Below are 26,414 nucleotides of genomic sequence, written 5' to 3'. Positions count from 1 at the left end.
CCTGGCATAAACGAGAGTTTCGATCTTGCACAGTACAGGTAGTGACACTTGTTTCATCACTGGGAGAATTAACTGACTAGGAAGTTGCATTTCCTTCTATCTTGGGCTGTGGCTTTCTTTTCTGGTAATGGATCCCATGTGCCCTGTTCGAGTACTACCGGTATAATAAGCTGGGAACAGTGTTTCCTTGAAGTTGTCTTGTGACTTCTACATGCGTATGCACACATGTGTACACGCATCCGCTGCTACACATGTACTTGGACATGTACACACACACATTTAGAAAGTAGATAAGGTTCACTAAAGTTGATTCTGCCCACGTGGCTGGAATGATCCCACAGTGGAGGTGCACTTGAAGATGGATACATTTTTCTAAAGGAATGCCCCTCTGCCTCCTGCAGCAGGGTGTGGAGGCATACTGTGCTCTGGCCCTCAGCCCTTTCCACCACTGACAACCACTGCTTCCTCCTCTATCACTTCTGGAGGAAAACCACTTTAAACTTGACCGGTACATAGCTCCCTTCTTGATCCCAGGCTGAAGGGGACATTTGCTTTGGATCCCGGGGAGCACTGAAAAAATGATTTGGCCACACATAGAGGAAATGGCCACAGGAGGAGGCAGGCAATTCACACTGTAGCCTATTCTGGTGGTGGAGCATTCTGATGAACCTGAGGCCATACATGAACTCTTAACTCCTAGGATGCCCAAGAGGCGGACCAACCTCGTGAGCTTCCCCAGACTCATGACGGCCTTTCTCAAGCCCAGCAGATGGGTTGCACCTGTGGGAAGCAAAGGACACATAAAACTACAAAAGGCCATGTGTCTTGATTCCTGGGCTATCAGTTTTATCTTGTGGCAAATAACCTAGTTACGGCCTTATATAAATCTGCTGGAATCAACCGTAAACCGAGGGCCTTGCTCATCAAAGGCTTCTTCCCCTCACAGTCTCTTTAAGAAAGGTGTTAGGGTTTTGTTTATTATTGGGTCGCCTCTCAACCATTCCCAGAGCAACGCTTGGAGTAAAGGTTGCCAGGGCCCTGGTCCTGCTCTTTTTCTTCTGTTCGGAGTTGGAGTACCTGCAGGGTGCCAGTATGTTAGGCACTTAGCCCAGTGTAGAAATCCACCCTGAAGACCCACAGATACCCATAGGGTGGCGGGCCACAGGTTTCAAATCAGACCAACGTGGCTGGCTGGGACACTGGAACTCTGGGCTTCGGTCTCCTTACCTTAACACGGAAGCTCTGCCGGGCACGGTGGCTCTTTCCTGTCATTTCAGTGCTTGGGAGGCGCTGTCTCAACAGGAGGACTGAGTTTGAAGCCAGCTTAGGGCTACAGAGGACGTTGAATACTGTTGCTACACAAGACCTTGCTTCAATCAAAACAAAATGGGTTCATGAAATGATTTCCAAGAGCTGCCTGGAACCCCCCTGTAGTCTTTCCCAAGCAGAGAGGCCCTGGAGTATGTAGAACAGAACATCAAATCATCAACGAGGTGCTAGGCATGATGGTGTACACCTTTAATTCCAGCACTGAGGAGGTAGAGACAGGTGGATCTCTGTGAGTTCGAGGCCAGCCTGGTCTACATCATGAGTTCCAGGCCAGCCTGGTCTATATCATGAGTTTCAGGACAGCCAGGGCTGCAGGGTGGCAAAAAACCACCACGGGGAGGAGAGGTACCACTTTTCTTTTCTCAGGCTAGTGACAATCAGAGGCCCACAGAATGCTGGGGCCACAAGGCACTGAAGTCACATTATGTACACCCGTGCTCTAGAGTGGCCAGACCTGGTGCACACACTGTATGTGCAGTCGAGACCTAAAGCTAGGTCTTCGGACAGGCTTAAGGACTATGTTACAAGTTTGGAGAATACATCTCTCGGTTCTGATTTGAACCTGCTCACTGGATTCTTTGCGGCTTATGATTCATAAGCTGGATAATCTACCAGGACAAGTTAGTGTATAACACAGAATATTAGGGTTGTGAATGCCTGCTGTTCGAGTTCACGTTTTTGCTCTAGCACAGCAGGAAGATCTGGGAAGGCTGAGAGTGGACGCCGTATCCAGGCCTGTGGAGGCTGGGTCCCAACTTTACAGGCTTCAGGAATAGAAGAGGATCCGGTGTTCTGCCATCCTCTCTGGCAGCAGCTGCCCGATGGGGGTCACTAGGGAAGGGTGGGGTGAGGCCTCAGGGACAGGGCTCTCACAGCCCACTGGTCTGCATGGCCTCAGTCACCTGGCGGCAGCAGAGACCCCCACCAGGGGCTCAGCTGGCGTCATTGATGGGAGTCCGGCTGTCACCCAGCAGTCTCTCTTGTTCACCCTCTTGGGAGGGCACACGCCAGCCCCTGCGCAGGCAGGCTAGCAGTGGGCGGTGCAGCCCGTTGTAGAGGGCGGTGCCCGTGAGGAGGATGACGAAACCGAGGATCTGCAGCGGGTGGAAGGCCTCCCAGCCCAGCGCCAGGCTCAAGGCCCAGATGACCACGGTGCGCAGGCTGTCCAGCACCATGCGGGTGGTGGCACTCAGTTCCTTGGTGACGCTGATGCCCGCAAAGTTGAAGAAGGCGATGCTGCTGATGTTGCCCAGCAGAGCCAGGGCGATCAGGGGCTGGCGGCCGACCTGGCAGAAGGCATCCAGGGCATCCTCCAGCGTCCCACGGGGGTTCCCACTGAAGGAGCCGGCTGGGATGTAGTACATGGGCACCAGGAGCAGTGAGAGAATCACGAAGCCGAAGAAGCCTGGGGGGAGGCAAGGAGACGTCACGTTCTCCACCCTGCCTGGGCCTTCCCGGCGTGGCCCACAGGTAGGCAGCCTCTCCTCTCAGAACCACTGTTTTAGTGAGGTTCTTGTGGTCCACTCCTGGGATCTGTCCCTCCGCCCTGACGTCAAACCTATCATTGCCCGCAAATGACGCCCCACTGGTTTCCAAACTCACAACCTGCCCTGTCGGGGAGTCCCTCTTCCCTCCTCCTGTCTTTTGGAAGCTGTGGCTCCAAGGTCACCTTTCCCGCCCCAAGAGACCCAAAAAATTGCTCGGCAAGTGAGGTCCCCGAGTATAAAATGGTACTAAGCTCAGGGTACTATCTAGCCCCTTCCTGCGGTCTCCGCCTCTAGAGAGAGGGGCGTGTATCTTCATCATTTTTTCTTCTCTGGCTCCTCTCACCTGGCCTACGTCCCTGTGGGGATGGAGGCTCGGCCTATCAAGTGGCTATCAGCCCCTGCCCTAAGCTCCACTTTGATATTTTTCATAGCACACGCTGCTGCCGCTACCCGGCACCCTCTTCCCACTGGCCGTTACTCCCAGGCCTGTGCACGCACGCACGCACCCTCGATGCCCACTGCCCTGAGTGGGTGGACGTTGTGTCTGTAGACAAACTTCTCCTCCAGCACCATCTGGATGGCAACGATGATCTGGGCCATGATGATCAACAAGTCACCTGGGGAAGAGAGGCGTGAGTGAAGCGGGACACGCTGACCAGGGTTGGGGGCGGTGACGGGGGGGGGGTGGGGGGGGGCATCCAGGGACAGAAGGGCACGCCAGCTCCTGACTTCCTGGCCCGAGGGCAGGTCAGCAGGCAGGCCAGGGGTTCCAGAAGGCCCCGCGACCTGTCTTGGCCTTGGCGTGAGGACTGCACAAACAACAGGCCACTTCGGGTGTAATTGTGATTCTGAGTGGCTCGGGTGGCCACTTCATTGTAAAATGGTGCCGCGGTGGCGTCTGCTCGGGTCCTGGGTTACCGGGACGAGAAACGCATGGGGCTGGGCATGTGTCAGTAAATGGTCCATCTGTCCCTCTCCAAACCAGCAGTTTGTATTTGTGAAGAGGAGCCACAGGACCAGACGGCTCCCTCACACTGCTTGTCTGTCTCTTCCCTTGGGACAGTCACCGTCTTCTGGGTTCCCTCACACTCTAACCCATCAGGTCCCCATTAGGTACAGGACCCGACCCAGGACACACAGATGGCAGGGCTCGGGTGAATCTGTGGGACGACTTTATGCTAGGCTTCCAGAGAGGGGCCCAGGGGACAGGGAGGGGCCCAGGGGACAGGGGGAGCCGCCGCGGGTCCCCAAGCGGGCCTCACCTGTGATGACGTCGCTGAGCTTGTGCTGACTGTCATGCTTGCTGAGGAGGTCAGCGAGGCCGACCACCACCAGTCCCGCAATGGTGGCCAGGATGCCCAGCCACTGGCTTGGTGCCAGCCTCCGGCCCAGGAAGGCCACTGAGAACAGGCCCGTGAAGATGATCACCGCACCCCGCAGCATCTGGAAGCTCGAGGCACTGGTCATGTTCAGGGCTGGCGAAGGAAAAAGACATGAGGACTGGCGTTAAGGACAAAGGCCGGCCGCCACCAAGGTGTCCCTGGGGAGTAGGGACAAGATGAGCTTGCTCACCAAGTCTTGGACACGCACGTGTGAAGACCGTGTGTGTGTGGGGGTGCCAGGGTGGGGTGGGGGTGGGTGCCAATTCACTGGTGGCCTTTCCAGCGTGGCCTACACTGGCCAGGTTACTTACGTACCCACGTACATGAGGCTGGTTCCAGTCATGTCGCAGAGGGCTGGCGGCAGGAAAAGCAGGGCACTGAAGGGCTGCTGGGTCTCTACGCTGGAGTCGGACTGCCTTCTGGCGCGGCACTGGAGCAGGTAGAAGGCGGCGAGGCACGAGAACTCTCCCAGGAACATGCCCACTGCCTGCAGGGACAAGACTTGGGGACTCGGCACTGACGGGACTTCGGGGGCCCTCCTTCATCAGTACTGGTTTTTGTTTGCTTTCATAGAACCACGTTTCAGACAAGAGCTTCCCTAGAACCCCCAGATGTCAGACAGACGAAAGCAGAGTAGTTGTGGGTAGCCAGCCAGGTCTCTAGGTCCCACGGGCCCCAGAACATCTCAATGGACACCCTGTGGGGTGTGGCACGGTGTAGACTCAACCCATCAGGCCAACCTTCTACAATCCGGATATGGACACAGACTCAGACAGGTTCGAAGACCCACGGAAGGCCCGATAGCCAGCTGCTAAGGCACTGGGGGTTAATCTGAGTCTCCCAACCCTCACTCCAGAAACGGGGTAACTTCCATGTCCCCTATCCCAGTGGAGTTCTGGGCTCCAGGGAGATGTACCCCACACTTCTGTCACTAGTGTCCGTGTGTCCCGATGGGGTGGGTGAGAGCATGACCACTCATCAGGATCATACAGACCTCCCACAGAGGACTAAGCCCCTTCCTGGGGTACTCTTGGATTCGGACCCTATTCTGGGAGAGGAGAGAGGCAGGCGGCTTTTGGGGAACCCAGGTGAGCCTCACCCCTAGGCCAGGAAAGAGAGCAGCCCCTGGGGGTGCCTGGCTGAAGAAGCCTGGAGATGGGCGGGGGAGGGGCTGGTACCTGGAGGAAGGGATGCTGGAAGCTGTGATCCTTGTCTCCCCCACAGCCTTCGGCTCTGAAGTTGTCGGCCCACCTGCAGCAGAGAGGGGGAGGCAGACAGGGGAGGTCAGACGGGCGGGTGGCCTGATGGATGCTCCACCTGGCTGGACTCACACTCGGCCCCAGCTGACACTCCTTTTCAGAGGAGCCTGTCTCCATGGGGAGGGGCTTTAAGACAGCGTTTCATCGACCTACAAACAGAATCACAGCACTTGTGCTTGTACAACTTGCAGAAATCAGGTATTATTGTTACATTAGTGTTGTTTATATGACGTGCATTATACACATTACTCCTCAAAATAAAATTAAAAGCCACGGCTTGAAATTTAGTGTATTAAACATACACATTGCAAAATAGGAGATGATTTCCTTTTTTCTTCTTCTTTTTCCCCCTGAGACAAGGTCTCACTATTTAATCCAGGCTTGAATTTGAAATCCTCCTGCTTCAGGTTCTGGAGAGCTAGGACTATAGGCATGTACCAAGCCTGGCAGCAAATTTCCTCTCTAATGTTTGGTAACTTTATTTCAACTTGTTTGGCTTCTTTTGAAATCTTTGATCTCTACCAGACTGTCACAGGGACCAGTACATGAAAAGTGTCTGGTCATCTGGACATGGGGCCACACATCTGTAAGCCTGGCATTAAAGTGGCCAGGCCAAGTGGACTGCTGTGAGCTCAAGGCCAGCCAGCCTGAGCTATACAGTGAGTTTGAGGCTAGGTTTGGTTATGTGTAGAGACCTGCTACCGACCAACCTACTAACCAACCAATCAACTAACTAACCAACCTATCAACCAACCACCCACCCACCCACCCACCCACCCACCCACCCAACCAACCACCCACCCACCCACCCACCCACCCACCCACCCACCCAACCAACCAACCAACCAACCAACCAACCAACCTAGCCTCTTGTCTAGAGGGGCATTAAGGCCCAGGAGATGACCACTGGATCCTTCACAGCCCAGAAGGCCCTTCTAATGCCTACCTAAAAGCATGTGGAATACAAATGCCAGTGAGTACCACCACGGACAGACCGGTGGTGGAAACGCTCCCCACCCAGAGCCCTTCCCAGCACACTTCAGGCAGCTACACCCATCGTTCTGAATTGTTGCCACCTCAGCACAAAGGCTCCTCTGACTTTCCTTCCAGACGAGTCCATTTCCTAGCTGGAGACCCCTTTGCCACCCGGAGCCACTCTGACCTTGCGACTCTTTTCTGAACAGCCACCCCGGTCCTTCCTAATCTTCGCCCTCCTGGCTGCTGACTTCTGGAAGTGCTCCTGTGGGCCCAGGGCTAAGCCATGTGGACGATACGGCCCGGACAAGAGACTGGCCAGATGGTGGCCCCTCCCTCATGTTGGCCATCATAGGTCAGCTGACGCACTGACTGTAGCACCCATGTTGCCTCCTGACTCCGGCTGATGCACATTAGCTGTTCCCCATGGGCATGGGCTCACACCCACTGCAGTTCCCATACCAGACAGTGGACGTCTCTAAGGTCAAGACTCAGGGCTCCCCCGGAAAGGTCTTTATATATATATATATATAAAGACATATATATATATATATATATATAGCTAAGCCCGAGTTTCCAAAGGATAGGGTCAGGCGGTGGAGGGGTGGGGTGGGGGTGGGGGTACTTCTGGAGGGTTCTTGGCAACAATGGCCAAAAGACAACCAAAAGGAGACGTTCTAACATGACTGGCTAGAGGGGAGAAATCTGGAGCTCTGTAAGGCTAGGGGACAGGATGAAGCTAGTCCCAGTCTCAGCTCCAAAGGATCTGAAAAGCCCTTACCCCATGACAGGACTTCTCTCATTGCCGAGGCCTCGTCTGCTACTGGTTCCGGCTCTTGTGCTCACAGGTAAGAATGGGACATGGGGCATGAGTGGGGGCCCTAGACAAGCTGCAGGCCCGTTGGGAACTCATGCCTGCTGTGGTTGAAAGAGCCTCTGTGAAGGCCTGGGGGAGGCCACTGAGCAAGAGGAAAGGGCGAGGCCAGGTGAAGGGCTCAAAGCCACTGACCCAGTAAGGGAGCAAGCCAGGGCTCCTCCAGGAGGTAGAAGGGAAGTGATATCAAGCCTATGGCAGCCAACCACAAGCTGAGGCCAGTGCTTCCCTTTGGAGCGGTAAGTGGTTGTTACGGAAGTCATTTTTCTCATCCTGGAGCTATTCCTTTAGCATCACAGACTGACACCCAAGACCTTCTAGAGCTGGATACAGCAGTGTGGCCATTACCCAGCAGCACTCTGGGCTTCTGCTTGTGCTCACAATCTATGCTCACTCCCATCCCACACTCACTGAGGTCTGAGTGAGCTTAGCACGGGTCCTTCCACACTCTCCACCCGCTGCTCCCTGCACATCCCTGCACAGTCCGAGAGGTTCTGTTGACCGAGCCTTGCAGACGCTAGCTTGGGAATGTGATAGGTGCTTTGGCCCCTGGCCCAGTGTCCATGAGATCGACTTCCCATGGGTCTGAGGTGGCCCGTGATGGTGCAACAGGCACAAATCTGGGCCTGTCTTCCGGAGAGTTAGCTGGCCGGCTGCCCAGTTAAGACTTTCTCCTTAAGAGTTGTCTAGGCTTTCTCTACAAGGTAGGCCTGGTTTGTCTGGACAGGCGTTGCTGGCTGGCTTCCCACTGGAGAAATGGAATCTCTTTGTATCTAAGAACTTATCCAACCAAAGGACTAGGTGTCAGCTGCAGTCCAGTGTATTTCCTCAGGCCTGGGAGGAGACAAGAGTAGAGGTCTTGGCTCACTATGCATGTTCCACAGACAAGATCCAAAATCCAAAGTGTCTGAGGGTGACAGCTATGACCCCTAAAGCCAGACGGTACTTTTCTGGCTGGCACCGCTTCACCGACATCTCTTCAGCCTCACAAACATTTCTTTTCCTTTCCTCCTTTGAGACAGGGTCTCACTATGTAGCCCTGGCTGGCTGAGACCTCACTATGTAGCCCAGACTGGTCTCGAACTCATACAGTTCTAACTGCTTCTGCCGCGATTAAAAGTGTGCACCCCACAAACAATTTTTTTTAAACATGCAATTCACTGAGCTCTGCCTGTACCAGGCCTGCGCAGAACACACTACACGGGCAGTCTGGTGTTAAACCTCACAAGGATCGTCATTTTCAGAGAGCGATTCAGGCTTGGGGTGCAGAGAGACATTCAGGTTTTCCCAGCTGAGAACGTGCATATCTGTGGTCAAGCTCCGCTATAGTTTACCATCAGAAACAGAACACCCAGAAGGCTCAGCCTTGGGTCACACAGGCTGGTTGCATTCCAGATGTTCCCAGGCCAACGCTGGCAAGTGTCAGAAGTAGTAGATGATTCAATTCCTGTAAGACCAGCAGATGCTCAATGCACACCACTGTAGGTCCCTTTCCCCTTCAATTCCACGTGCAGCCAGAACCATCTTCTCTTGGGTAGGGTCAGTGTGGTCTCATTGGACTCGTCCTCCAAGTTCCTGGGGGAGCATTCAGTCTCTCCATACCCTCTGCTGCCTGAGGCGGAGGAGGCTAGAAGGGCTCTGGGTGGTGTCTCCAGTGTTTCACAGCCATGACGTGGAACTAAAACAAACTTGGCCATTAGCCTGCAATACCCCTTACCTGATGGACGGATGAATCCAGGGTCCAAGATGGGCCATGGGAATCACGGTGTACAACGGAGCTGGTATTGGGAATGCTAGCATCCAGTTCTGTGCCTTCACCCTCTCAACTTTTCCCAACCTTCTTACTCCAGCCTGTCCCTGCTGAGGTGAGGGGAGGGCCGGCCCCGCAGATGGGTCTCCACTCTCTTTAGACACCTTATTCAGAAGCGGTCAGAGGGTACACCCTCTCCCGGCAGAGGCCAGCTCCTTTCAGGGTTCCCTGAGTGTCAGCAGGCAGGCTGTGGGGTGAGTAACCGTGCGGGGTGGTGAGTCACTCACAGCAGGCCTTCCATGCCCACACTCAAAGCTCAGCATTTTCAGAGTGGTGCATGCAGGGGTGACAGGCAGAGACGGAAGACATGTCTGATGTGTCCAGTCACTGCTGAGTCCTGCAGAATTTTGCTGCCATTTCCTCCTGAATCCCACAGGTTGTCGAGCTAGTGAGACAGCTCCTTTGTCTCAGCCAGGGGTCTTCAGAGAGGCCATGGCTTCCCTGTGAGTAGGTGGCCCTCTATTATGACAGGATAAACTTGGTGGCAAGTCCTCCCACCACTGTTGGTGAGGAGCCCTTCCTACAGTTTTGGGGGGAACAGGGCAGAACCTATCATATCCATTTTACAGCTGAGGAGACTGAGGCTCACAGAGGCCCAGCGCTTCCTCTCATCACACAGCTTCTAAGTCTCACGTTCTATGCCTTCCACGGCCCTGCCCTCCGGACAGGCTCTCTCAAGCTGGTCCTGTAGCCACATAGAAGCATCAACGCCAAGCCATTCCCAGAACCCAAAGGGCAGGGGCAAAGTGCCAAGGACAGAAGTCGAAGAGTGGGCGCTTCTTCTCTTACAAGGGCCTGGTGATGCCAGGCAGGGTCTCCTGTCCACAGCTGGAGACAGGAGCCACAAGTCAGGCTCATAAGCTCTCCCTGGCTGGCTGGGCTCGTCAGTCCTCAGAAGCTTGGGATGGGGCTGCTTGGGAGCACAGGAGGGAACTTGAGGGCCTGTTCGGACCTTGGTTCTTCCGGTGGAGAACCTCAGGAGAACCTCAGTTGGATCTGGACAATGAGGCTCTCTCGGAAATGGGTACTTGCCATGGGGGCACTGAATCAGGCTGACTTAACTGGCTTGGTCTCAAGGATTTGGTCAACAGAAGTGGCTGGTGAGGGGACAGGGAAACAGCCACTAAAAGGAGAAGCACTACTTCCCAGGGAGGGGACCTTGGCCAACACCCAGAGAGGGCTGTAAGGGTTAGTCAAGGCTGCAGTTACGGCTTTTCTCTCCATGGGCATGTGATAGCTCTCTGTGGTCTTTGAAAACCTGCTGAATGGCAGCAGAGAGAGCTGACCTGTGGTCCCTGCAGGGCAGGCGGCACACGCTCTCAGACGCTTCCTCATCGGAGGCTGCCAGTCTTCCCAAGGACTCTGGGAAAGACAGCATGTGCTCCTCTTACAGATCAGACACTGCCCAGGTCTGCCTGCCAGAGGCTCTGAAGCTGAGCAAGTGGGATGATTGACAGGATTCCCTGACCTGGGTAGGGCTTGCTGTCTAGTCCCATAAGGAGGGTACCCCGAGGGTGGGGGTGTAGGGGATACTATTTATAGGATTACACCTTCTAGACACAGTAGGGAGATAAGGGAGGAAAGCCCACAGAGCCAGGACTTGGGGGCAGGACAGTCCTAACATCATCCTGACATCAGTAAGCCAAGTCACAAAAAGCAACTTCTTTGGGGGCTTCCTTTGTAAACTGTAGGGGTCAGACTGGATGGTTTCTGTTTATAACAATAATGAAATGTCCAAGGTCATGGTGGTGGATGCCTGTAAACCGAGGACTTGGGAGGTGAAGGCAGGAGGGTCCTGAGCTCAAGGCCAGCTAGGGGCTATATAGTGAGACCCTGTTTCAAAAGGTAAATAACTATACAAACGACTAGTCTCCCCAAATGAATGGTGAGGTATCCAGCCTCGCCCCTAACTGATGGGTAAGTGCATGGATTCCAGAGATGGACCACTCAGACTCAGATTGAGGACATCCCTTGGGAGCTGAGCTGAAGCTGCATGTAACTGAATGTTTTCTGTGCTTCAGTTTCCCATCTAGGGATGATGAACCCATTCAGTCCCCTCCCTGAGACCATGTCAAAGGATGCCAAGGTAGTCGGCCTGGAACTTGGTAGGCCTGGCTGCTATGTATTGGCCGCCCGCCGCTGATGTGGATGTACCTAGAGGGAACCGCAGGCTAGCCACGCCATTTTCTTCTTTCGGCTTTTCGAGACAGGGTTTCTCTGTGAAACAGTCCTAGCTGTCCTGGAACTCACTCTGTAGACCAGGCTGGCCTCAAACTCACAGAGATCCGCCTGCCTCTGCCTCTCAAGTGCTGGGATTAAAGGTGTGCGCCCCCACTGTCTGGTTAACCATGCCATTTTCAAAGCTCACATCACATCATGGTATGCTTGTTGCTCCCCCTGACCTTCGTTCTCACAGAGTATCCTCTCACTGTCTGCTTCAGAACACTGTTTACAGTCCAGCTCTGGGTCCTATCTTAAGATAGTGGTCCAGGCAGGGGGCATCCTGAGAGGCCCCATGCAAGGAGACAGGGTAAAGGACAGGATCAAAGGTTAAGCCTCTCACCTGGGAGCCTTCTTCCTGACTTGGAAGCCTCAAAGGGTGGGGCCTCCTGGGCCTGAGGATCCCCTGGCTTCCTACCTGACCGGTTTGGAGGTTTTTAAAGGCATGACTGAGTCAGCTTGGTTTATCTAAGCAGTAAATGACCATTTGGATTCTCCCTGGGGACAGCGGCCTTGACAGGCTAATAGCCACGCTGAGCATTAGAAGCTGTCCTAAGCTGATGTGTGAATCTCATCACAAGACACTCAGATAAGTCCAAGACACGCACAGGCTCCACTCTGGGTTCTACAGAGCGTGCCCTCCATTAGGGGAGCGGAGGGGACCATTGTGACTGGCATGGGTGTGCACACCTGTCTCTTCCACCTCAGATCCTAAACATCTCAAAGCCAGGGACCTTCTCTCGGTCACTTCTGCCTTCTGCTCTCCCACACTGTAGGTACTTTACGGTCACCTGATGAAGCGACTTCTCCTCTCCTAAGCATTCGCAGCTTTGACAGAGTTTGGGAGACAGAAGAAACCTCAGGAGTAAATAAGAAAGTCCAGCTGGGCATTTGATGCTGTGAACAAGTCACCTGGAGCGTTCCTTTCTCTTTCCTGCTTTCGTAAGGGTCCCAACTAAGCATCAGGATGTACTCTAATCCCCCTTTCTCCATGAACGACCTATGGCCACCCTCTCCTGGCTTCCCCATCCCTTCAGCTCGGCTACTGCGGGAGCCCTGCTACCTCCTCTGCAGGCCCCCAGCCCCTGCAGGGAGGCGCCCAGTCTCTGCCCGCAGCATGGAGAGCGCGCCTGGGAGGAAGTGATCCAACCCTTTGGCTCAAAGATGAGGGACGGAAGTGACCGCGAATCAAAGCGGGCTTCAGATGCCCGCATCCTCCCAGCCTCTCCACCCCATCGTCCACGCCAGCGCGACTGAGCTCTCTCGGGAATGTGCAGGGGAGCAGCCGACGACGGGAGGGTGACAGGGCAGGGTGCAGGGTGCCCCGCACCCGTGGGCCCAGCGGGCCCCTCCCGGCCCGACCCAGACACTCACTTTGCTGAAAGCGTGTTGATGGAGCCGGTGACCAGCATGAGCCCGGCCAGGAACAGCTGGTACTTAGTCCAGGCCATAGTGGTGGACAGGGGAGACCACTTGAACCCGCAGCTACAAATCGGGTCATCCGGGAGGTGGTGTCTTCGACTCGAGAGCTTCCGGGCCGAGCGTCACGTGACCTTGCTGGCCCCCCGCCCCGCCCCGCCCCGCGCCCGCCAGCCCCGCCCCCGGAGCTGCTGTTGGTCTGCAGGCTGGCGAGCTGGAGAAGTCTGGGGTCTGGAGGGGTCAGGCCAGGCTCACCGTATTTTCTCTCTCTGTCTCTGTCTCTCTCCAGGCTCACCGTATTTTCTTCTCTCTCCCCCCCGCCGCCCCGTTAATGCCTGACGCGTGCTAAGCAAGCACTCTGCTTCTGAGAGTACACGCCCTTAGCCTCCCGGTTTGTAAAAATGGGTGCTTGGGATCATACAGAGAAGATTAGGCAATCCTAGAGCATTTTGTAAACAGTTTTGAGAGGTTGAGCCTGGCGACTTGGTAATAGCCACAGCGTGGGAATCTCCTTTCTCCGGGATCTCCAGAGAACTGGAGGCCTGGGAGATGTCCCCAGGGATCCCAGCCCCTTGACTTGCTCACATCTTTCAGTAAAAGTGGCGTAAGCATCGAGTTCCAGCTTCGGGTAGGGTGTTTTTACATTTAAAACTAGTAAGAACAAACTGGGTGTGCAGTCCCAGCACAGGGAAGGTGAAGGCAGGATGAACAGTAGCTCAAAGGCAGCTTCCACTATAAGGAGTCTGAGACCAGCCTGGTTACTAAGTTAAATAAATAAATTAGACTAAATAAATAATTAGACTAAAATGATCATGCTTATGAGTGCCGTGGTGGCGGTGGTGGTGGTGGTGGTGGTGGTTGTGGTGGTGGTAGTGATGGTTGTGGTGATGGTGGTGGTGGTGGTGGTGATGGTAGTGGTAGTGGTGGGTGTGTATGTATGTGTGTTGGGGTCATGGACTCAGGTTCTTCCGGCTCCCAAACACTATGGCTTGGGTACGGTTTGTACACGAAGCCTCCCCACTTATCCTTCAGGACCCCTCCGAATGCTGCCCAGAAGCATCCAAATGGATGACCAGCAGGTTTGTCTGTAGAGGATTTCTAGCCTGTAATCAGTTTTTGAGACGGGATCTTGTGTTATAATCCAGGCTGGCCTCCGGCTCACTGTGCACTCCAAGATGGGCTCCAGTTCATGACTGGCTTTCAAAAAATTTTTAATTACAATTATTTATTGTGTGTTCGTCAGAGGGCACATGTTGCATGTGGGGATCAGAGGGCAATTCAGGAGAGTGGGTTCTCAGCTGCCAGCTGCCCACCTTCCTGTCGATTTAATCTGCAGCCCATGTCCTACCATAAGTTAAAAAAACCAACCAACAAACAAAAACACCCCAATGGCTGCTTTCACCTAGTATACATATTCTCTCCGTTTCCAAAGATCCTATTACTGGAGGTACAGAAATAAGCTCTTTTGACTTCTTCTTTGAACTTGTGAACATGGTAGTGTAGACTCAGAAAAACCCTCAAGGGACTGTAACAATTATTTTGCAAGATCAGAAGGAGAATGTAGTATAAGTGGGGTCTTGAATGGAATACAGGAGGTTACCAGAGTGAGAAACATCCTTCATGCATGAAGAGTCATGTGTTTGATGGCCCAGAGGCAGGAGAAAGTGTAGAATATGTCTTGGACCTGTAGAACGTCCTCCAGAAGTTTCCTTAACTGGAGCTTGCTCTTTTTAGTTAAGTGGCGGGGTGGGGGGGGGTGGGGGGGGTGGGGAATCCAAGATCCAAGAGGGGACTTCTGAGCTTTGGGTCCCCAAGCATTTCTAGTTTGTGTGATTTCAAAGGAAGTAATAATTTATCCAAAACTGTTTACTGAGACATTGGAGCCATAGATGAAACACAACTGTGTCCTAACGGGACATCATCTGCCAGCCTCCTCCCGATGGGAGGCCATTCTTACATCGTCAGTGGGATTCTGGACTATTTTCCCATAGGTTCAAGCCAAGGATAGTGTCCTGAATGTAAACATTACTAATGACATTGGTGTCACTAGCCCGACATGATGTCACTTGCTGAACAGTCTCCGTCTCTAGAGCCACATTATAAAATGAATTTTAATTTATTATATCATGTTGCAAGCATTCATCAAACAGCCGTCTCTGGAGTCGGGTCCATAGGAGGATTTATTGGCCAAGGCACCAGAACCCACCAAGTGTAAGGCCCAGCCAGAGTCAAGTATGAGCTCCCAGAGCAGCCAGAAAAGGTCACTGCCTTCAAGGAGCTCAGGATGCAGGGGAGGAAAGGTTGAACACCAGCCATGCTCCGTGTGAGAACCTATAAGGGGCAAAGGATGCTGGAGCAAAGGATCGATTCCTCAAGGAGGCAAGAGCCCAGGATGACAGTGACAATCAGCTCTATGTGAGATCTAGTGTTCAGTGTGTGTCAGTCTCTGCCTCGGTTTTCACAGCAGCCTGTACCTGAACTAGTTCTTCTCACCTGAAATACCAAACACTAAACATGGTGAGTTTTATAGTAGAGAAAATCTATTGGCAGAGAAGCCGAATATGGAAGTGGGAAACGACCTTCTCTTCTTCCTCTTTGTCCTCTTCCTCTGCCTGGCTCTCCTCCTCCTCTTCCTTAAGACAGGGTCTCATGTAGCCCAGGCTGGCCTTGAATTTGCTACATAACTGAGAATGACCTCTGTATCCCTGACCTGTACTTAGCATGCAGGGGCCCCTGGGCTCTCTTCCTAGTACCAGAAAAGGAAAAGAAAGAAAGAAGAAAAGTAAAAAGGAAAAATGGATCTTGGTGCGGTCATGAACTCTTTAATCCCAGTAGTCAGGAGGCAGAGGCAGGTGGATCTCTGGGAGTTCAAGACCGGTCTGGTCTACATGGCAAGTTCCAGGGCAGACTCAGTCAAAAGAAAGATTGAGAGAAAAGGAGAAAATGGAAGAAAAAAAAAAGGTAAAAAGAACTCAAGAAATAATGCTTGAAGTTGTCCTCTGGCCTCCATGTGGACACAGATAAGCACAGACACAAGAAATAAAAATTATAATCAATCCTGTTCAGTATATGTCTGTCCTGGGTAGTATTAGAGACATACTTAGTATGGCAAGTTGCCAACATTAACTTTTGTCAACAATGAACTCCAGATCCTGTTACCTAGTGACATGGTGACCATGTTAGTCTTTGATTGCAGCCTGTGATGTTCACTCTTTTGCACCTAATGACACGTATCTCAAAATGTGTGACACATATCTCAGAACGTGTGACACATATCTCAGAATGTGTCCCCATCTGTAAGTGACAAGGACGGCGGCGAAATGAAATGAGTCACTCCTCTTCTGAAATCGAATTCAACGAAGACTGCATTTTGGCTGAATCTGCCTCGATTCTGCTCCGAGAGTCAAACACCAACGTCTGGAATCCGATGATTCACCCCCAAATGGGTGATCAGCATGGGCTAGAAAGCGGGGTGGGGGTGGGGATGATAAAGGGATAAAGATAAGAAAGAAAAAGAGAATAACTGAATGTGGGACAGAAGCTGGAAGGAGCAAGTGACTTTTTTTTTTCTAATTATCTCTGGTCACCATAGAAACCAGCTGTGAAGTCAGCCAAAAGGAGCTAGGGAACCAATGTCCACACTTCTCTGCTAGTGTGGACAGTCTATACTCATCTTCCCTGTGGTCTAGACAGTCACAACTCTCTTTGTCAGGTCTGACCTGGTTCCCTGGCCTCAATGCCCCACCCCAAGATATAACCCGGTCCTTCTTTCTCTCAAGTCTATCTTGTCCAGCCACAACCTCGGATGGCGGCCTTTCAATACCACCCTGAAGGGAGAGGTGGACAACACACCCAGCGTGACCAAAGGGAGATCACATTCCAGCCAGAAAACAGGATTCAGGAGGGGAAATGACCCAAGGATATATAGGAAAAAATGTTTTTAAAAATCAAATCTGACTTGGCCCGGCTGTTCACCACCTATCTCTGTCCTTCCCAGGATAAAATAATTCTGTTCTAATCCGGAATGTGATTAAATTGGTCGGGAAAATATTCATACTTTCAGACAAGCCACAAACAGACTGGCAGTCAGCTCTGAATACAAACAGGGTCTGCGGCGAGCATTTATTTGGCACCGGAAGTTAGAGGTTCTTTGAGGGTAACATGCAAATTTGTTGAAAATGCTCCTGGTTTACCGAAGACTGGATTAAGTTTTTGCAGAGCATGAGAGGTGCTGACGTTTTGTGCTGCCCCCTAGATGGGCCCAGATCTTACAAACCAGCTCTCTCCGGCTGCTTTGGGTTCCCTTGTACCTCAGTCTACCTTGCTATACAAGCTGTGAATACTGTTTCCTTTTCTTTCTTTCTTTTTTCGGTTTTTCGAGACAGGGTTTCTCTGTGTAGCTTTACGCCTTTCCTGGAACTCACTCTATAGCCCAGGTGGGCCTCGAACTCACAGAGATCCGCCTGCCTCTGCCTCCCGAGTGCTGGGATTAAAGGCGTGCACCACCACTGCCCAGCTCTGTTTCCCTTTTTACAGAAAGGACAGTAATGTAGATTTTGTAAAGCTGATGTGGAAGCATACTCACCCACTTGGACTTTGCTTCTTAAGGCCCTTCTTAGCCCATCTCCCTGCCCAGTGTGGGCAGGCATATGAAGCCCAGTTTTTATCTCCAAGATCCATGACCACTGATGGCAGAGACCTGGAATCTCTCTGTAAGTCACTCCCTAGAATGAGGGCTGGCCAGTCACTCCAGGATATCCATGTGGCTTTTCTAGAAGTAGTGGCCCCTGTTCTCCACCTGGAGCTATCCTTTACTTCCTTTAGGTCCCTGCTTAAAGTTTTCCTGAATCCCAGTTTCGCAAGACTAAAGGCCTTGCTCGACAGGCCACACCCGTCTGTTAAGTGTTACTAACGGAAGAGCTGACACTTGTCAGTATGTATATATACTTTAAAGATGCCTCTCCTGGGTTTGGGGATTTAGCTCAGTGGTAGAGCACTTGCCCAGCAAGTGCTAAGGCCCTGGGTTCGGTCCTCAGCTGGTGGGGGGTGGGGCGGGAGCCTTTCCCAAGGCTGAAGGACCATCAGAAGAATAAGATAAATCCATTCATGGTGGCACACACTTGTACCCTAGGAAACCCAAGCCAAGGAACAAAGCCACATTTTTTTTCCTAGCCATATAAAGCGAAAAACATCCAATGCTGAGTTATAGAGGCATCCACCAACCCATCACCAAACTACCCAACGCACTCTGTCCTGGGACTTTTGCTCAGCTCATTTGAATCAATTCTTCCACACCAGCTCCCTATCTCTAGCCACCTCTGTGCCCAGAGCCGGTTCTGTCCCTGGGCTGTGACACTGACATCTTATCTAGACACTCACAGTTATTCTCGGGGCAGTGTGCTGGCTGTTACCAGAATCCTGGGCGAGAGACTCAGCTACGGCGCCCTAGCATATCAGGTCATGTTACTTTACCCCCAAAACCCAAACAGAGAAAGTCATAGTGGTCATGAGAAAGCTGTGTCAGAAACATAGATGGACTCATTCATACAACATCAGAATTGATTAATGGTTAATTAATTAGCTTTGAGACAGGATCCCTCCATAGCCTTGGTTATCCTGGAACTTACCAGGTAGACCAGGCTGGGCTTGAACTCACAGGGAGCCGCCTGCCTCTGTCTACTAAATGCTGGGATTAAAGGCGTGCGCCACCATACCTGGCCATCTGGATTCTTTGGATAAGCTATGTCAATTTTTCTTGACTTTGTTTTTTTTAAAGATCTAATTTTATTTTTAATTATGTGTATATGTGTGTCTCTGTGTGGGTATATACATATGAATATAGTGCCCACAGAGTCCAGAAGAGGATATTGAGTCTGTGGAGCTGGAGTTACAGGCAGCTGTGAGTCACCCAATGTGGGTGCTGGAACCTGAAGTTGGGTACAGCATGGGTCTTAACTACTGAGCCATTTTTCTGCCCCAATTGCATTGATTTTAATACCCAAGTAGTACTGATTTCACTTGACAGGCATGGCATTGGCAGCCATAGGGATTTTTTTTTTTTTTTTTTTTTTTTTTTTTTGGTTTTTCGAGACAGGGTTTCTCTGTGTAGCTTTGCGCCTTTCCTGGAGCTCACTTGGTAGCCCAGGCTGGCCTCGAACTCACAGAGATCCGCCTGGCTCTGCCTCCCGAGTGCTGGGATTAAAGGCGTGCGCCACCAACGCCTGGCTGGATTTTTTTAAATTTCCAATCTTAATTACTAATATTAACTTTTGATCACGCTTTACACTTCACACACAAATACATGTGAATATATAGTCACATAATACATCTATATTATATAACAGAATAGTTACGGAAGTGTTGCAGAGGACAGAGGCCTGAAGATGATGGCCTAAGGCTGACACAGTGCACCGAGAATCACTCCAGGTGGCTAGATAGGATGTTCGTGTCACAGCCGGGTGACAGAGCCCGCTTCAGGCATAGAGTTAGCTAGAGACGTGGAGCTGGGGTGGAAGAATTGTAATTCAAATGGACTGAACAAAATCCCCAAGGCAGAGTTGAGAGGCTGTGATCAGAGGTTGGTGGGCACACTGGATGGTTTGAGGACCGGCCGGTGGGCACATTGGATGGTTTGATGACGATGACGAGCTGGTGGGCACACTGGACGGTTTGACGATGGGCTGGTGGGCACCCCTAAAGCGCCTCTTATGTGGTCAGGAAAGACTGTTGCTTTGCTCCTTGGTTTGGTGAGTTTAATGAATTCACTAGCTTGGGGTTTTTCTTTTTGTGATATGGTTTTGAGTAAGTATTTTATTTGCGTAAATAAGTCATTTATCGGGGTGCACCTCGTGGCCTGTGCTGGATGGATCATGGTCGTTCATGTGTGCAAACAAGATGTGGGGTTATTCTGCTTTGCGTGTGCGCTCAGTAATGGAGGGAACCGGTGTTTGGTAAAAGCCACTGTTTTGGACAACGTGCAGTCGCTTAGAGCAGGTCACAGCCTGGGCTCCACAGTGGTGAGCAGGAAGGAACTTTAATCAACGGAGCTGTATCAGGAAGACAAGGGAACCGGTGCCCTTAGCTCTGCCTTTTGGGTAACTGACATGAGCTCTCAGATTGGGGCAGCGAAGGAACAGAGTGTGTGTGTGGAGGGGGGTGGGGAGCGAGGAACACACCTAGTGAATGAGTCTCGGCTAATCTGTGATCTGGTTGATCATTATGTCGGGATGGTCAGATAAAGTTGCAGCTGCCAGGGTGGGGGTGGGCTAGGCTGATTCTTGTCACAAGATGTGTGCTTGTCTAGCTGACCCGCCGCTTCTGGAGCAAAGGAGACAGGTGCACAGTGGAGGCAGAGATGCCAGGTTTTTGTCTTTCATGTTTGATTTTCATCAGTGTATGTGAACCATACACAAACGGGTTTTATTGTGACATTTTCATATGTGTATAATGTCTGTTACCCCTCCCATCCCCACCGAGTTCCTTTCTCTTCTTAGGCGGCCTTTGACTTTCATGTCTCTTCTCTCTCTCTCTCTCTCTCTCTCTCTCTCTCTCTCTCTCTCTCTCTCTCTCTTCTCTCTCTCTCTCTCTCTCTCTCTCTCTCTCTCTCTCTCTCTCTCTCTGTGTGTGTGTGTGTGTTTCATTAACGTTGTCTGCAGGTACACAGGCCCCTTACTGGGGGTTACACTACTGAAGAAATGATCTTTCCCTCTACCAGCCACCACTAACTGGGTAAACTCTCAGACAGGGTGTGGCCTCCTGAGTCCCTCCCCCCTGGATGACAGACTGCTAGCAGGACCAATCTCGTGCCGGTAACCATGGCTGCCCTGAGTTCAGGAGCGCAATGGCCGCACCGTACTTGGAAGTCAATATTCCACACCACAGCTCCCCTTTCTGATGGAAAATAGCTCATGAGTGCAATCGGACTACCAGGGCAAAAGGAAGTTTCTCTCTGGACCGTGAGAAGCACATCGTAAGAGGAAGGCTAAAGGCATAAGGAACACCATTTTCACCTTTCTATGGAACAATGTCATTGATTTTAATAAGATCTCTTTTTTTTTTTTATATGTATTTATCGCATAGGTGGAAATGTGAGTGTGCACTCTCTTGGGGAGGTCAGAGGACAACTTGCAGAAGCTGGTTCTCTCCTTCCACCATGGGGCTCTGGGGATTGAACTCAGGTCCCAAGGCTGGGCAGCAAGCACCTTACCCACTCAGCCATTGCACAGGCCTGACTGGAGCAATTTTAAATAAAACATAACAAGAGGATGCTGAGAAGCGACACGCTGAAATCAAGTCAGTGTTTAACATCTGAAGAGGCCAGTTTGGTTATGTCTATGAAAAATCACACGTGTACACCGCGTGTTCCAGCATGAAGCTGTCATGTGTCCCGGGGCCATGTCCTGCTAGACATTTTGTTGTTTGCATGGGATAAATGAAGAATGTGCTTACCCTTAAACTCAAGCTTATCATGCTTGAGTTTTCTGGTTTACGAGACAAAAATGAATCCTAATGGGCAACCTCAACAGATCCATTGTTCAAGGATTTATTCTAACATATTTTTTCCCTAAAAAAATGTTTGTTATTGGGATGGATATCGGGAGCCACATGATGTCCACAAAACGCATCGGGAATCACTTAATGTCTGCTAGGAAAGGGTTAAATAAATGATGTAAGTTCCATGTACTGCCACATGAGACGGGACAGGGTCACTTTATGAGTCAAGACGTTCCTTGTGTGCTAGTGCGCAGTGGTGTTGGGTCAATGCGGTGTTGAGAGCACTGTGCATGTTTGGTGCCCCATGCAGAAATGCAAGAATCTGTGTATACTTGTAACTCTATGGGAAGTCAGGCGGGACATGTGGGAACCGATGATTGGGTGGTGGTGTCCTGGGATGAAAGGCAATGCATCTTTGCACGTGTGCAAACTTATCTATTCAGGAAGGTAACAGAATTTAAAAAAAAATGAAAGGAACAGAAAGTGAGTTCATCCTGCAAAAGGGACACTTCCTTTCATTCACGTCTACTAGAATCGAAGGCTGCTCCCTGCTCCCAGAAACACAGCTTGCAGCAAATTAGGGAAGCGTAGCTTGCTGCTCAGGAACCGGGTGATGGTTCAGGAGACTGGATTCCAACTTGCTGTGCAACTTAAGACTGGTCACTTCCTCTCTCTGAACCTTTCAACTAACTGGCTCCCCCAGATCTGCAGCGTTTTTTTTTTTTTTTTTTTTTCCCCCAGATCACAAGCTGTCCAGTCTGGCCACTAGATGGCGTGCTGACCCCGCCGCTGGAGCATAGATGCTGCTGGGCTAGCCAGCCTTTAAAGCCGTTTGGGGGTCACCTGAGGCAATTTTGGCACCAGAAGCAACCCCCCCCCCCAGGAGAGGTGATATCTTGGACATGATGGGGGCGATTAGCTAATTCAGAGGAGTTCAGAAAAACAAGAAGTTTTGAGGGGTTCAGTCTCGCCAAGGGTCAGGGAGAACACAGCCACGCCTCCTCAACCAGGACGGCAAAGTGGCATAGCCAAAGCTGGTCAGAGACCTGGGCTTTGACAGGCTCCCTTCCATGCCTTTCGTGGCTGAGGAAGAGCCCCGAAGAGCCTCAGGTGTGTCATCAGGGCTGAGCCAGTCTGTTGGCCTCTCTGAGACTTAGATTCCCATCTGTACAATGGGTGCGATAATCACAGCTCCCGCATGGGGGTTACTGTCAAGGAGGGGGCCTGTGTGCAGTTCCTCAGGTAGCTTGTGTCCTGGACACGTTAAAGAATTCGTATACGTAGCCATCACCCCTCTCAATCAAAGGAGGGACCCTCTTCAGAGGGCTTGATGTCCACGGTTCTCTGGGAGGACGGAGCATGGCCGGGTAGCGACTTCCCACACCGCAGTCGGGTTCTCAAGAAAGTTTCTGGCTGGCAGACGCAGACGTTCTCCAGATTTTTCTTTTTATGGGGACATGTGAGGAAAGTAGTGAATGTCTTTGCTTAAAAGCAGCTCTGTTTAAGGGCCATCGAATGTAAACACTATGGCCCGAGGAAAGAGGATGGCCTTTTAAAGGAGTCTTTGGTCAAAGCCTCATTTAAAACATCACCGGAAACCACTAGGGGCTGGGACTGTTGGATGTTTAGTGACTTGGGGCAAAACGACCTCCACAGCAGATGTTGGAGGGGAGGTGATGAGCAGGCAAGACGCCACGGAAGGATGCTCTTGGCTGAGCGAGGTGCTAGTGACCTGGAGGCCGGGCCTCTGCTCAGTTCTTCCTCTTCTTTCACCTGAGCACAGCTTCCTTCTGGGCTGTGTGCCTTGAGGAAAGGGTGCTTCTTTTTTTTCTAGACAGAGAGGCTGTTTGTTCCCTATGGATGCTATACCTCCCAGAAGGGAGCCTTTTCCCCAAGGCGCTACATCCGCTTGCTTTGGTCATGGTAGTGTGGACGGGAAATCAGTTTTTCCTTTCTTGAAAATAGCCCTGAAGTATTCATTTCCCAAAATCAGTGCTTTGGTTAAAAAATGGAGCTTCCCAGTGCCCACCACCCGGGATTTCTCCCGGGAAGGGGTTGCCTAGCTCACCCTGGCAGGTGGAGGGGACAGTTTGAGCTGGCATAACACCATCAGATGAGGACCAGCCTTGTGTGAGGGGAGAGGGGCAGTCAGCTGAGGACCCATGAGGGTGCTGGCTGTGTTGGTGAGGTTGGCAGACATCCGGAAGCCAACAGCAGCAGATAGCCTAGGCTGGCGGGAATAGTAAGAGAACACTGCACTCCAGGCTCTTCTCTGTATCACTTGGGTGACCTAGGGGAACCACTTAGCTTCCCTGAGCTCTCTCACCTGTAAGATGGGCACAACAGTTCTTGCTGGCAAGATGTTTGGCCTGCAACAGCAACAGTCGAAGCGGTTGTCTTGTCTGTGTTATGGCCCTTGTCCTTGAGCTCTGTAAGTCCCTGGGGCACAGGCTTCAGGAAGTCTTCAGTGCTGTGAGGGCAGGAAAATGGGATGCTAAGCCTGAATCTCTCTGACGGTGCCCTCAGGATCCCTGGGGCCGGCCTGACCAGGCCTCTCTCCCGATGTTCAGAGCATAGACTATGGACTTGTGACCTCATTCTCCATCCTCTTAAGGCCCTGCTTCCTGATGGAGGGATGGGACAGGTGGGTGGAGAGGTCTCCTTCTAACTCTGGTCAAACCTTGTGAAGTTTTGTCGATGTTACCAAAGGTGCGAACAGTGCGAGCTACCCTGTCTTCACACCCTGCTGCGGAGTTCCCTGGGGTGTGCCTGACTTCCGGACAGCTGTGGGCATCCCTGCCTTCGTGTGGATGTACTGGTCAGATTCTGACCATAAATTGACAGGAAGAAGGGGAGAAGAAGTTCCCTTTATAACTGACATCAGTCTGGTATTCTGGCTCCAGCGTGGCTGGTTCTCTCTCTCTGTCTCTCTCTGTCTCTGTCTCTCTGTCTCTGTCTCTCTGTCTCTCTCCTCTCTCTCTCTCTCTCTCTCTCTCTCTCTCTCTCTCTCTCTCTCTCTCTCTCTCTCTCTCTCTCTGGGCTTTGGGACACATTGCTTCAGCTTTCTATGCTGAAGACCGACCCTCATTCCCAGTAGATGGTTGGGACAAGATGGTCCCTGTCCTGCCTTTCAGTAATGGCAGACCCAGGGAGGCGTTGAAAAAAAAAAAGGCCCTTCTTCGAGTCCTCTGTAAATTCCTCTGAGGATTTCCTCATGCTTCTTGGACCCTTTGATGCTGACCAGGAAGCTAAGCTCCTTCATCGTACACATTTCAGCTGTGGAGCCTTAGACAGCCACACACACCCATCTATCTGATCCATGCGGAGGCTCCGCTCTGCCATGGGCACAGGTTTACTTCCCTGCTGGCTTTATGGGTTCAGAGGGAAATGAAAACATCTACTGTACAGTCCTGAGCCAGGGACTGGGTGTGGTAAATTACAAGGCCTGTCTTTCCTCAGATCAGGATAGATGGATAGATTGGGAGAATGGAGAGAGAGAAGGGGGGTAGCTTCAGGTAACATTTGTGTGTGTGTGTGTGTGTGTGTGTGTGTGTGTGTGTGTGTGTGCAAGCCAGGGGTCGACCTTGGGTGTCATTCCTCAGAAGCTGTCCACTTTGAGACTGGCCTCAGTCTTGCCGAGTAGACTATGCTGGCTCCTGTCTCTGTCCACACAACGTTGTGGTTACAAGCTTGTAGCACATACTTGGCTTTTTCAGTGTGGGTTCTGGAGATGCAACCCAGGTTCTCAAGCTTGCACAAATGCTTTACTGACCAAATTATCACCCTACCTTCTCTGTCAAGTTTTATTCCTATATGACTGACTGCCTGCCTGCCTCTCTGTCTATCATCTATTTAATCATCAGTCTATCCATCCATCTATCTATCTATCTATCTATCTATCTATCTATCTATCTATCTATCTATCTACCTATCTATCATCCATCTACCATCTACCTATAATCATCCATCCATCCATCCATCCATCCATCCATCCATCCATCCATCCATCCATCCATCTATCCATCCGTCTGTCTGTCTATCTATCTACCTATCCATCTGTCATCTATCCATCCATCCATTTTCTGTTTACCTACCATCTTTCTAACTATCCATCTATTATCTATATCCATCATCTATCCATCTTCCATCTACCTATTTTCATCTATCATCCATCTATCATCTAACCATCTATCATCTATCTATCTATCTATCTATCTATCTATCTATCTATCTATCTAATCCATCTATCATCTATCTATCCAACTATCATCTATCTACTTATCATCCATCCATCATCTATCTAGTGCTGGGGATCAGATCCAGGGCCTTACACTTGCCAGGCAAGCTTTAAGCGACACCCCAGCCTCTAGATGCTGCTGGATTTTGATACATGAGGTGCAGACGGTCTGGCAGCAGGGTAGTCCAGGCAGAAATCTGGTCCCAGTGTCCTGGGAACATCTTCACATGTCTACTCTCACCCCACCCAGGGGCTCTCTCCAAGTGAGATGGCATCCTGTAGAGAGAGAGACTTGGGTCTTCTAGCTTCATGGTGGTGCTGGAGGGAGCCCAGAATACAGCTAATCCCCACCCCTCCCCAGCCTCAGCACACTTCTAAAGGAGTCTGCTCTTTTTCCCTGTTCTGGAGGCTATGTACAGCCGCTGATCTGCTTTCTGTCCCCTGAGGTTTTGTTTGTTTGCTAAAACATTATGTAAATGGAACCATGGAGTACATGCTCTTTTGAAAACTGTATTCTGTATGTGTGTATGTAGGTTGGTGGTGCGTGCACCACGGCTGTATATAGAGACCTTCTACTATATGTGTCCCGGGACTCAAGGTCATCAGACTTGGCATCAGGTACATTGACCTAATAAGTCACCTCTCTGGCTGCAGTGTGCGCCCTCTCAAAGCCTCCGCTGTTATCATTTGGTGCTGACGACCGAACGCAGGGCTCATGTATTTCACCACAGAGCTGCTCCCCAGGCTCTGTGCTCTTTTCTGCTTGGTGTCCCTCACTCAGGATGGCAGCTTGCACACTGGTGCATTTTCTCAGGTGTCTTGGCAGCCCCATCCTGGGCACGGCTCCGTGACATTCCTTGACCCCCATGGTCTGCTTGGCCTTTGCCTGCTGATGGAACCTGGGGTTGTTTCAGATGAGGCTCTGTAGC

At 51.4% G+C, this 26,414-nt stretch overlaps 1 protein-coding gene across 2 annotated transcripts; it reads right to left on the bottom strand.

Moving 5' to 3' along the window:
• Positions 1–1,497: 1,497 nt before the first annotated feature.
• Slc35f6 (solute carrier family 35 member F6) lies at positions 1,498–12,884 on the bottom strand. Of its 2 annotated transcripts, none has more exons than XM_006994270.4 (6): positions 12,711–12,884; positions 5,377–5,449; positions 4,514–4,685; positions 4,079–4,291; positions 3,323–3,433; positions 1,498–2,734 (listed from the first exon to the last, which is right to left on the bottom strand). In XM_006994270.4, exons 1-6 carry the CDS (start codon positions 12,785–12,787, stop codon positions 2,262–2,264), a joined length of 1,119 nt encoding a protein of 372 aa, XP_006994332.1. In that variant the 5' UTR covers positions 12,788–12,884; the 3' UTR covers positions 1,498–2,261. The 2 variants fall into 2 exon arrangements, with proteins under 2 accessions (XP_006994332.1, XP_076415737.1); XM_076559622.1 differs by lacking the exon at positions 12,711–12,884 and adding an exon at positions 9,024–9,539.
• Between the last annotated feature and the right edge of the window lie 13,530 nt (positions 12,885–26,414).

Source organism: Peromyscus maniculatus, chromosome 22 (assembly GCF_049852395.1).
Source record: "Peromyscus maniculatus bairdii isolate BWxNUB_F1_BW_parent chromosome 22, HU_Pman_BW_mat_3.1, whole genome shotgun sequence".
Classification (NCBI taxonomy): Eukaryota; Metazoa; Chordata; class Mammalia; order Rodentia; family Cricetidae; genus Peromyscus; species Peromyscus maniculatus.
The sequence above is the reverse complement of the archived record's forward strand: the minus strand, read 5'-3'. Positions and strand labels throughout refer to the sequence as shown.

Bases quoted from the DNA above. Each gene is read 5' to 3' on its own strand.
- Slc35f6 (XM_076559622.1), bottom strand. From the start codon at position 9,106: ATGCTAGCATTCCCAATACCAGCTCCGTTGTACACCGTGATTCCCATG. The intron at 4,686-5,376 runs GTACCAGCCCCT...TTGTCCCTGCAG, and splicing joins TCCAGCATCCCTTCCTCCAG to GCAGTGGGCATGTTCCTGGG. The intron at 2,735-3,322 runs GTGCGTGCGTGC...GCCTCCCCCCAG, and splicing joins CAGGGCAGTGGGCATCGAGG to GCTTCTTCGGCTTCGTGATT.